The 12,718-nt window shown below is 37.9% G+C and overlaps 1 protein-coding gene across 2 annotated transcripts in view; it reads right to left on the reverse strand.

The window, feature by feature from the left end:
• Positions 1–403: 403 nt before the first annotated feature.
• LOC136031962 (beta-alanyl-dopamine/carcinine hydrolase-like) overlaps positions 404–12,718 on the reverse strand; it is a 25,447-nt gene continuing 13,132 nt past the window's right edge. For both annotated transcript variants that reach the window (XM_065711975.1, XM_065711974.1), the window contains 4 exons: positions 8,037–8,161; positions 6,796–6,908; positions 4,028–4,227; positions 404–650 (listed from right to left, as the gene is read on the reverse strand). In XM_065711975.1, coding sequence (XP_065568047.1) covers positions 556–650; positions 4,028–4,227; positions 6,796–6,908; positions 8,037–8,161 — 533 coding nt within the window. In that variant the 3' untranslated portion in view covers positions 404–555. The remainder of the gene's footprint in view (positions 651–4,027; positions 4,228–6,795; positions 6,909–8,036; positions 8,162–12,718) is intronic.

Here is a 12,718-nt window from a genome sequence, read left to right on the forward strand (position 1 = left end):
CCCTTTAAATCAAGTGCTTTGATGCTGAAGTCTCAAAAAAACGTAAGAGGGGCCTTAATAAAATTTGCTCCGGAAATGCCTATGTTGAAGTTGAATTGAGGAAATGTACTTGGATTCTAAAAATGACATTTTGTTCTTTCTCATTGTATTTAGTCGCAAAATGTTGGAAAGGGATATTAAGAAAAAAAAAACTGTTATTGACAGTTATGTTATCTTTTTTTCAATAATACTTTATAAATTATTATTGCTATCTAAATTTGTTTTTAAAGTTGTCCCTCACATTATGGAATTCATAGTTTTTCAACTTCGTTTTGATGCTTCCGTAAAAGCCAGAGTCAAACTTCAAGTAAATTTTCGAAATGAAATCAATCAGGGATGTTTATGAACGTTTCAGGATACCAAATTTCTATTGAACAATGTAATAATATCAATAGGATACAACAGTTATAATCAATATACACAATTGGCAATAGCAATGACCGCCAAAATTCTTTTTTCCAGCAAAGGCAGTGCTTTAGGATTTCTTGACGGTAGCAGCAGTCTATAGATAAGCTATTATTGCAATTGTAGCGGGATCACAACTAGTGGCTCAGACTTAGCAGGGTTCTTTATGTAGATGCTCCAAGTAAGATTGACGCAGTCAAATATTCCTAAAGAAAAATCAGGAGATTCAGAAGTATATCCAGGTATTTCAGAAAGAGGCGATAGACTCACCCAAGCTCAAAAATTGATGAAATATTTGCGAAATGATTTTTAAAGAGGTTTTCATAAAATTTCGGGTGCTTGCGGAGTATTTAGAATCAGTTGCAGATAATTTAAGATCAGATTAGAAACTTAGATTTAATGATCACACATTATCTTGTGAAAGTAAGCTTTGATTATCTCGAATCAAGATAATCAAAGATTACATTCCTGAAGCTACGATAATCCAAGAGGCATTTAGCAGTCTCGATAATTTGAGAGCTATGAGGCTATGAAATAAATTTTTCAGGGGAAATAACAAACTAAGAAGGTTTTTGGATTATTTGTCTGTTAATAATTATCCTTTTTTTTCTCTCTCTATTTTTATGCAAGAAATGTTGTTTTCAACGAAAAATCCCTTGATATCCAAAGTGTTTGTGTAAACGTGGGGAGACGTAAGCATAACCATAAAAAAGACAACAAAACCCTCTAAGTAATCTAAAAAAAAACTTAAACGAGATAATAGAAAAATAAGCTCGTAAAGTCGATCTTCTGTGGTCGGTTGAAGGATGTGGGTCTAAAGATAAAACATGAAAAAAGCGTTTTAGACAACCCTTCGCCAATCTGGTTAGGGAAGTTTGTGGCCTTAACGCTGCGTTGCTTTCAGACATAGAGACAGAATTATTATCGAAAGCAAACAATTTAAGTCGGCCTGGTAGAGAAACACCAACTTACCCCTCCCCTCTGTAGACTTCTTAGCAGAGAGTTAGGCACGCTGCACCTTGTTTGAACCGGAATACTGCGCATATTTTCAGTCGCCATGATTTAAAGATCCAAAAATATTCATAACTCCTCCAATGGCTTTATAAAGATATCAAAACAAAGATAGGCATGTTGCACTTTGTTTGAACGGAATTCATGCAAGGATTTTAATCCTTATGATTCGAGAAACAAAGCGGGTCTGAGCCCCCAAACTGCGTTACCCTTGTTCCTCCCATCTCCAGCTTAAAGCACAAAGGTAACCAGCCCCATCTCGTTTAAATCAAAAATGCAGTTGTTAGTAAAGTTTTTATGGTGTAATCACTCGGGGAGAGACAGAATAAAATTGTTCCTCCCGTCAATTACATACAAAAATAGAATTTATGTTTTGAGGCCATGTAACGTAAATACTGTTTTGCAAGTGCCGCATGTTTCGAATTAACACTGGGTTATGTTGTTTTTGGTGGGCAAAGTACTTAATACATCATAGACAGTTCATTTCAAAATTAACAACGATGATTTGGTGACGAAAAGTTGAGAACAATGTTGGGCTGAAGCAAAAATAGCTCATTTTGAGATCGTCTTTAAGGAACATATAATCATCTTTTTTCTGGAAATTTGATTTTATGGCACTTGGTATTAACCAAGTGACATATAGCAATCGCAAATTCTTTCGGTCTGTCGGTCCCGGTTTTGCTACTTTAGGCACTTCCAGGTAAGCTAGGACTGTGAAATTTGGCAAGCGTATCAGGGATCGGACCAGATTAAATTAGTAATTCTGAAAAATTAGAAAAATAGAGATATTTCTAACTTACGAACGGGTGATCGGATCTCAATGAAATTTGACATTTAGAAGGCTATCGTGTCTCAGAGCTCTTATTTTAAATCCCGACCGGATCTGGTGACATTGGGGGGGGGAGCTGGGAGGGGGAACCTAAAACATGGAAAACACTTAGAGTGGAGGGATCGAGATGAAACTTGGTGGGAAAGATAAGCACAAGTCCTAGATACATGATTGACATAACCGGAACGGATCCGCTCTCTTTGGGGTAGTTGGGGGAGGGGTTAATTCTGAAAAATTAGAAAAAATGTGGTATTTTTAACTTACGAACGGGTGATCGGATCTCAATGAAATTTGATATTTAGAAGGATATCGTGTCTCAAAGCTTTTATTTTAAATCCCGACCGGATCTGGTGACATTGGGGGAGTTTGGGGTGGGGGAACCTAAAATCATGGAAAACGCTTAGATTGGAGGGATCGGGATGGAGCTTGTTGGGAAAAATACGCAGAAGTCTTACTTACGTGATTTAAATAATTGGAACGGATCCGCTCTATTGAGGGGGGGGCTAATTTTTTAGCAAGTATGCTATTTATAGTAAGTATTTTTAACTTACGAAGGAGTGATCGGATCTTCATGAAACTTCATATTTAGAAGATCCTCGTAACTCAAATCTCCTATTTTAAATCTCAACCGGATCAAGCGTAATTGGGGCGGGGGGCAGTTGGGGGGACCGGAAATCTTAGAAAATACTTAAAGCGGTGAGATCAGGATGAAACTGGATGGGAATAATAGAAACCTGTCTAAGATACGTGACTGACATAACCGAACCTGGGGGGGGGGGGTAATTTTGAAAATTGAGGTATTTGTAGCTTACGAAAGGGTGACCAGATCTTAATGAAATTTGATATTTAGAAGGATCTTGCGCTTTAAAGTTCTAATTTTAAATTCCAACCAGATCCTGTGACATTGGGGGGAGTTGGAGGGGGGAACCGGTATTCTTGGAAAACGTGAAAATTGGGATATTTTTATCTTATGAATAGATGATCGGATCTTATTGAAATTTGATTTTTAGAAGGAATCCATGTCTCAGAGCTATTATTCCAAATCCCGATTATATTAGGGGGAGTTGGAGGGGGAAATCTTGGAAAAACGCTTGGAGTGGAGGAATCGGGATGAAGCTTGGTGGATAGAATAAACAAATGTCCTTGATACGTGATTGACCTAATCGTACTGGATTCGCTCTCTTTGGAGGAGTTGGGGGGAGGGGTTCAGTGATTTGGCGAGTTTGGTGCTTCTGGACGTGCTAGGACGATGAAAATTGGTTGGCGTGTCAGGGAGCTTCACAAATTGACTTGATAAAGTCGTTTTCCCAGATTCGACCATCTGGGGGGCTAAAGGGAGAGGAAAAATTAGAAAAAATTAGGTATTTATAACTTACGAGTGGGTAATCGGATCTTAATGAATTTTGATATTTAGAAGGACATCGTGACTCAGAGCTCTTATTTTAAATCCTGACCGGCATTAAGCCTCTTATTTTTCTTTTTAAATCAATCTATTGATTCATAGAATTTTGTTAGAGCTCATATCATATGATCTCTTGGCTCTTAGCTCTTCTCGCCTCGTCACAAGTGCCATATGAGCTCTTAGCTCTTGTTTTTTAGAAGATCCATAATCTTTTTTATGGAAATTTGTTATATATATATATATATATATATATATATATATATATATATATATATATATATATATATATATATATATATATATATATATATATATATATTAATAATCCACAGTTTCCTTACCAGTACAAATGGTTTTCACGAAATCAGGATCTCCACCTTCCCGAAAAAAGGAGAATATGGCATCGGATTGATCACCAAGTAGACATTTTACATCATTGCAACATTTTGGCTTCACAAACTTGGCAAAAGTGTCGTGTCTGTGGCAACTGCTTTCAACAGCCAATGAGCCAGGTGCCTCGTCTACCTTGAGTCGTAAATACCTGTGTAAGAGTAAATCTACAATAAAACTAGATGGCTCACGTAAAAATCAACTCAAAAAGTTTAGTCTGGTAAAACTCAACAAAAGCGAAATCCAAGTCTGAAAAAATTCCAACGATGCAAAAATCAGGGCACGGGAAATTCAACCCAGCAAAAGCATAATGTCCTGAGAATTCAGTCCTGGCACCTCAAGCTGAGGGGGACCTTTGGATCTGAATGTAGAACGTTGTGCACCTTTATATTTTCTTCAAGATTCTACATTTTTCGTATGATTTTCCTTTTTTTTTTTTTTCACATATTCCTCTAAAAAAAAACTCCTACATACTTATCTTGTTCAATAAAAAAAAAAAAAAAAAAAAAAAAAAAAAAAAAAAAAAAAAAAAAAAAAAAAACCCTGTGATGTAAAAATTACCCATTTGCTACAACTCATCCATAATTCTCTGTTTCGGGTTATCAAAAACCAACGCAATGATCATGCGCCTTCATTTGTATTGGAATTACTTTATAATATTGAATTAAAAAAAAAATCTACTGAAAGCATGGAGCAACACTAAAATTTAAAACGAACAGAAATTATTACGTGTACGAAGGGGATTGCCCCCTTCTCAACACCTTGCTCTTTTTTTCACGTTTTTAAGTAATGTCAGGAAATCTGGAGGAGTTCTGGCAAATTCCCCCAGTGTATAATTTCCCCCGACTTTTTACTTCCCGGAAACTCCTCTCTCCATAAAAAATTTCCCGCTGAATAAACCCTAAGGAAAAAATTCATCCCCCCCCCCCCGCCCGAAAATGTATATATACTTCACAATAACAAATACTATGTAAAAAAGGGTAAATTTTAGCTTAGACCTTTCCGAGGGGATGTAGGCGGGGGGTCATGCTATATCCAAAGGCATAGTTATTGGTCCTTTCAACTATGATGAGCAAAATGGCTATCTCAGAATTTGGATCAGGCGACTTTGGGAAAGAAGGGACAGGGGAGGGGGACAGGTGGCCCTGCAATCTTTTTCGTCATTTAAAACAGCATTAGAACTAATTTCCGTTTGAATGAGCCTTCTCACGATATTCTAGGACCACTGGGTCGGTACGATCACCCCTGGGAAAAAAGAAACAAAAAAAAACAAATGAATACGCATCAGTGATCTTTCTTCTGGCAAAACTACGAAACTCGACATTTGAAAGTAGGAGCTTGAAACCACTACAGTAGGATTCTCTAATACGCTGAATCTGATGGTGTGATTTTCACTAAGATTCTAATACTGTTAGGGCGTTGTTCCCCCTTTTTTCGAAAGTCAGGTAAATTTTATCAGGCTCATAGCCTTTAATCGATGACACTAAACTTAATGAAACATATACTTAAAGTCAGCATAATAAGCCGATTCTTTCGATATATCTATATAGTTGTGGTTACTATTGAGCCGGGTCGCTCCTTACAGTGCGTTACCTCGGACTGTTTGAAAATAAGAAACGCAGGGACTTGTGGAATAATTTTGTCCCCGGGGCCCGGTCTTGGCTTTTGGTAGAACTGATCACAGCACAGTCAATATGAGACGTGGCTGGAAGAAGTATTGAAGGAGGGGTTAAGTTATTTTTGAGGGCATTGTTGAACTGATTAAATCATAATGGTGATAATAGTGACACCCATGACGGCTTGAACAATGGTTAATACGATAACAATGGCGAAGAAGAGGAAACTGTCAACTATCAACAAAGAAAATCACCTTTAGCAACCAAATTATTTCGGTATAATAATTAATGGGGACGAGATCATTGATATCATCAGTGACGATGTTGGTATCAGTAATGATGATGATGACCTTCGAAAATGATGGTGATTAAAATGACGATACTAGTGGCGACAATTATATTGGTAAAGGTGGATGTCATACGGCAGAGTGCCGCCTCAGATCCACTCTCCGCAGAAAAATGAAACTTGAACAAGGAATATTAGTGGATTCCTCTCCAAATATTGACCCAAAAACTCCTCAGGAAAAGTTTGGCTTAATGATACAATCTCTATTTTCAAATCATCTCCCCATCTAGAGAAATCCTGTGAGATTCTAGCCTCTGAACCGTAAAAACCTACGTTTCGTAACATTGTTCCAAGACAGAAGGTCAAACATGAAAAGATGTATTTTTAGGCTGTAAAATTTTAGGTATTCCAGGAGGACTTGGATACTTCTGGTAAATTAGTGAAAAGGTGGGGGAGAATCATCTATTTATTTTTTTGCGTGTAGCTTTATGTTTTTGTCAAATAAAGATGCTGAAATAATATGATCTTATTCATGAAGAGGTTACATTTTTGATGTTTTCCATAATAGTATGAAGTGGAGTGTCGCTTTGTGCTGTTTTCTTTTCTTATTTTTCTCTTTCTCTCAATCGCCAAATGAAAATAAGGTTCAGTGACTTTTGGAGATGAGCCAATGTGTTACGAAACCCAACCAATTCAAGTATGCATTTGAATAATATCCAAGATTGTCTTTCGTACCGTAGAAAAAAAAAATGAACTGTACGTCTCCAGTAGCCTAGTAATTAGTTAGAAAAAGAAGCTTCTGGGGTTGCTAACTTACTTGTTACAGTGAAGTAAGTGTTCGCCCGGACCAATTGTTAGAATGCTAAGATTAGATTCATCTTCATTTGTTGACGGAGCTACTTCAACATTGTGAAACAGGCGATCTCCTTCCTAAAATTATGAGACAAGTTATAACACGAAGAGTGTCAACGAGTTAAACAATGACGTACTTATGATTGGATGTTCGCTGGCTCCTAAATCTTTCTTTTTGCTGTCCTAATGCTTTAGGTTTTGGCATGTATTATAATTCTTTTTTTCGTAATCTCCAGACTGAGAGTCGACCCAGTTGATGATTATACAGGGAAGCCTAAGACAGGCATAGCATACAACCTGGAATTTCTGGATATTTAGAACTTCTTTGATGAGTGTTGTATTGACGACATGGTGCAGGAAAATAAGTTTCTGTTTGAAAAAGTCGCGTTTCACCTAAAACAAAGACATGCGCACAATAAGTATGTTTGTCTTGGGCTTGAAGGAGTAGATATTAGAACAAGCAAAAACAAAGCATGAAGTTTCATTCCCTTTCTTCCCCAAAAAATGTATTCATTATTAGGTTGCAGCTAGCCCTGCAACCATGATAAAACATGGAATGGAAAATATCTTTAATTAAGGAATCATAAAACAAAAAACAAAATCTGTTCGTTTATTCTTGAGTCCACGGCAGTCACAGTAGTATCATTATTTAAGGGGGAAAAGGGACAAAATTTCTCGCCAAGCCGCCTTTGAATGGGTTTCAACAAATTTTCGACTAATTTCTTGGAAACTACTGACTTACAAACTATTATAACATGGGAAACCATTCTTTTGTGTAAAAATGGGGTATTGGATTAAAATAATTATATTAATATTTATTGTTTACATCCTCATCCAGTTTTTTTTTAAACCAATGGTATGCAGTGTCAAAGTTTACATTTGAAAATTTTTGAAATGAAATGAATCATGATTCTGGGCTATTCCCGATAAAAGGTATTAGATGAAGGTTATAAATAACTATTTGTAGAAAAAAAATAATGTATATCGTTTTATTTTTGTAATTTGGACTTGTCACTGTTTTTAGTTCCATTTTTTTTTTGTCTCACTTTTTGCTAACTGGACAATTAGCAGAAGAACATAGAGAAGGTGGGGATTTTTTTTGTTGGTGTTCATATCTGAATGTCATTTTTGGCTTCCGTGTCAAACTTATGCAAGTCCAGGGCTTTGGGTTTGAAGTAAGGTGAAGTGAAATTTAAGCAAGCTTACCTGCTTGATGAAAGTCATATTAACTGAAAAACCATCGGAAGAACCAATAGGACGATCTCTGAGAATAGCCTGAGCCTTTTCCAGTGACTGAGCGGACAATAATGCTCGTGCAAGAAAATGACGGGCTAAAATCAAATAAAGACAAACAAAATTATTTCAGTATCTCTGGAATACCTCACCTTCATAAAATAAGGGACCAAAATCATGTCAAAATTTGTCTGTTCCGATCAGAGCTAACTTTGAATTATAGTTAGTTGTCCCCCGATGCACTGGGGACGCTCCTCCATCCCAATTTATTTGTAGACTCGTAAACAAATTTGACATACACTTCTGAAAAAATACTTCACCCGTTAACCCCTCCTGGTGGAACATAAAATTATACTTGTACCTTAATCTAGACAGTTTGATACACAAAATTGTTGATGAAATTGGAACTTCAGTTAAAATTTTTCAATTTAATTCTTGACTGTTATTTCATGAAAAAAGCTCGTGTGTCAACTTTTTCGTCTAACAATTAACTAGCTATGTTGATGTTTATGATACTCGGAGTGCCCCCCCCCCCCCCCCCCCGAAAAAAAGATGTATAGAAATAATGTGACTCGATTGTTTACAGCAAGCAGGGAGCGAACCTTTTAGCCTTTTAACCTTGAAGCCTTTGTTTTAACCATGTTTAAGCTTGAAGCCATCCTTTATTTTGTTTTTTATTATACTTTTTGATTAGGAATTTATAACCGTTGTCACTAGTTAAAATGTTTTATGCTATAGCCCCTTATAACTTACCTAGTTATCTGTAATTATAGCGGCAACAGAATAAAATTACTACAAAAAGTTGTCTCGGAATCTCGGAAAGGTTGATGAATCTCGGACAGTTGTCACAGATGCATAGATATTAGTTCGTCCCAAAGTGTGAACTGAGGTAATCTTTAATAAGTTGTAAAAAACGCACTTCACTGTAAAAGAGAAGAAACGAGTTGGGCAGAAAACAACTAATTAGGTATAAGGTGAGTAGTTGTGGGTCTTTACCTCCAGAGCTAAGACCCTTGAGGCTCAAAAGATAGGGTCAATAGAAACTGAACTTACACCCTTATTAGGAAACTAAAGATTGCCTAAACTAGAACATTGACCTTCTTGCATGATCATGCTACAAGAGATATTTCCTTAGCATAATCCAACGGGGATCTCATTTTCAAATACGTGTCTGGACATTATTAACAAGGAAAGTTGAAATACATGTTTTGACAATCTAATTCTATAATAATCCTTTTATTTAGGATTGTATGACACTAGTCTTGTCACGTGCTTGGGTAGAGCAAACTGGCAAAGTTATTTTCCCCAATGAATCAATTGCTATGGCTCTTTTTTAAGAGGGAACTTATGTTCATCCATGTCCAATCTTCAAGGGGCCTAATGTCCCCTATCCCAACCTTTTCCTCCTCCCTGTTTGTGTACTTAATTGTTTTTGAACTTTTTTAAACTTTTTCAATTTTTTTTTAACTTTAAATTTTTTGACCTAGAAATTTTTTCAACTTTTTTTCATGTCTTAAAATGACATAAAATATATTTAAAACAAAAAATTCACTTTTGACATTTCGGAAATACGAAATGAAATTGATATGTATATGTTAGTCGTCGTTTTTACTATTAAAATAATTTTTGAAGTGACATTATTTTACTTTTTTGGACTCAGAATTTGCAGGCTATTAGCAGCTGGTTCTGTCAAGTAATTTTTTTTAAGGGTGCCATATGATAATAGATTGTTGTATTGATAAGAATTTAGCCAAGTATTTCCAAATCTTGCGTGATATTACCAAAATCTTGTCTGATTTTATCAAACATCTTGCACAACATTTTCAAACTCTCGCCTGGTATAACGAGATACCTCTATTGCATTATCGAAACCTTACGTGGTGTTATCAAAATCAACACACAAAGACAGACACAGAGACAAGCAAACAGTCACTCAGGCACAGAGAGAGACAGAGAGAAAAAGACAAAATACCCATTCAAACACACAGAGTCAGAAACAAACACACAAAGACTTACAGAGATACAAACAAACACCCGCTCAGAAAAACATACACAGAGAGTATGATAGAGAGACAAAAACACATACAGACACACAGAGCTAGACATGCAGACACACAAATACAGACACAGAAACATGCAAACACCTACTCAGATACACAGGCACAGAGAGACAAAAACACCTACAAACGCGCAGTCAGACACACAAACACACCGACACGGGATCAAGTATACATCCGCTTAAGCACATAGGCTAAGAGAGAGAGAGACAAAAACTCGCACATCAGAAACACATTCACACAAAGACAGGCAGAGAGACAAACAAACACCGCCCGGACAAACAGACACAGACATTAAGAGAGAGAGAGAGAGAGAGAGAGAGAGAGAGAGAGAGAGAGAGACAGAGAGAGAGATACAAAAACTCAAACAAACAGAGCCAGACATGCAAACATACAAAGGTAGACACAAAAACATGCAAACACCTGCTCAGATACACATGCACAGAGAGAGAGAGAAAGAGAGAGAGAGAGAGAGAAAGAGAGAGAGAGAGAGAGAGGGAGAGAGAGAGAAAACCTGCAAACACACAGTCAGAAACACAGACATGGGGACAAGCAAACGCCTACAAACACATAGTTAGACGCACAAACACACAAAGACAGACACACACAAACAGCGGCTCAGACACATAGGCACAGAGAGTTAGCGAGACAAAAAAACTTACAAGCACACACACAGAGACAGACACACCATCACACAAAGACAGACACGGAGACAAGGAAACATCTGCTCAGACAGACAGGCATAGAGAGAGAGAGATATATATAGGAACACACTCTCAGACGCACCAACACACAAAGAAAAACAAGCAAACGTCCGCTAAGACACACAAGCACTTATAATGAGAGAGAGAAAAACACATACAAACACATAGATTATTCAGACACAGAGTCTGACCCACAAACACACAAAGACAGACATGGGGATAAGTAAAATTCCACTCAGACACACTGGCACAGAGAGAGAGAAAGACAAAAGCACAAACAAACACATTATCAGACACACACACATACAAAGAGAAACAAGCAAACATCCGCTCAGACATACAGGTGCTTAGAGTTAGAGAGAAAAAAACACATACAAACAAACACTGAGTCAGACATACAAACACAAAAGACAGACACGGGGACAAGCAAACCTCCTCTAAGACACACAGGAACAGAGAGAGATAAGCAAACACCTACGCACACACAAACATACAAAGACAGACACAGGGGTAAGCAATTACCCACTCAGACCCACAGGCACAGAGAGTAAGAGAGACAAAAGCAAATATAAACACACAGACTGAGATACATAGACACACAGACGGACACGAGCAAAAGCCGACGCCTGCTCAAACACATAGGCACAGAGAGAGAGAGGGAGAGAGAGAGAGAGAGAGAGAGTGAGAGAGAGAGAAGAGAGAGAGAGAGAGAGAGCCACTCAGAAATACAGGTGCAGAGTAAGAGAGAAGAATACCTACAAAAACCCAGAGTCAGGCACACAAAAACAGACACGGGGTCAACCAAACATACGCTCAGATAGACAGGCACAGAGAAAGAGAGAGAGAGAGAGAGAGACAAAACACATAGAAATACACAGAGTCAGACACACAGAGACATGCAAACAGCTGCTCAGACACATAGGCATACATAGATAGAGAGAGTGAGAAACAACTACAAACGCACTGAGTCAGACACACACAGAGAGACACAGAGACAATCAAACTGTCACTCGGACACATAAGCATATAGAGAGAGAGACAAAAAATACATACAAACACAGAGTCAGACAAAGAGACGGGCAAACCGCCTTTCAGACATATGCATATATATATAGAGAGAGAGAGAGAGAGAGAGAAAAACAGATACAAACACACCGAGTCAGACACACACACAGACAGACACAGAGACAAGCAAACAGCCGCTCAGACGCATAGGCGTAAAGAGAGAGAGAGAGAGAGAGACGCATACAAACACACCGAGCCAGATAGACTCAGAGACAAGCAAACCGCCACTTAGACACAAACAGCCGCTGAGACACAAAAGTACAGAGAGAGAGAGAGAGAGAGAGAAATATCGGATACACGAACATACAAAGACAGAGACAACCAAACACCCGCTCAGACAAATAGGTACATAGAGTGAGAGAGATCAAAAACACATGCAAAGACACAGATTCAGACACGTAAACACACAAAGACAGACACGGGGACAGTCAAACACCCGCTCAAACTCATAGGCAAAGAGAGAGAGAGAGACAAGCAAACAGCTGCTCAGATACACAGGCACTAAAAGAGAGAGAGAAACACCTAGAAAAAAACACAGTTACATGCACAAACACACAAAGACAGACACAGGGGCAAGTACAAATATGCTCAGATAGAAAGGCACAGAGAGTGAGAGACAAAAACACATACAAACACAACACCAACCAACACACACCAAGTCAGACGCAGAGACGTGCAAACAGTTGCTCAGATAGATAGGCACACACACACACACAGAGAGAGAGAGAGAGAGAGGAGAGAGAGAGAGAGTAGAGGAGAGAGGAGAGGAGAGAAGAGAGAGAGAGAGAGAGAGAGAGATAGAGAGAAACGCATGCAAGACACCGAGATT

The sequence above is a fragment of the Artemia franciscana genome, chromosome 10, assembly GCF_032884065.1.
Source record: "Artemia franciscana chromosome 10, ASM3288406v1, whole genome shotgun sequence".
Classification (NCBI taxonomy): Eukaryota; Metazoa; Arthropoda; class Branchiopoda; order Anostraca; family Artemiidae; genus Artemia; species Artemia franciscana.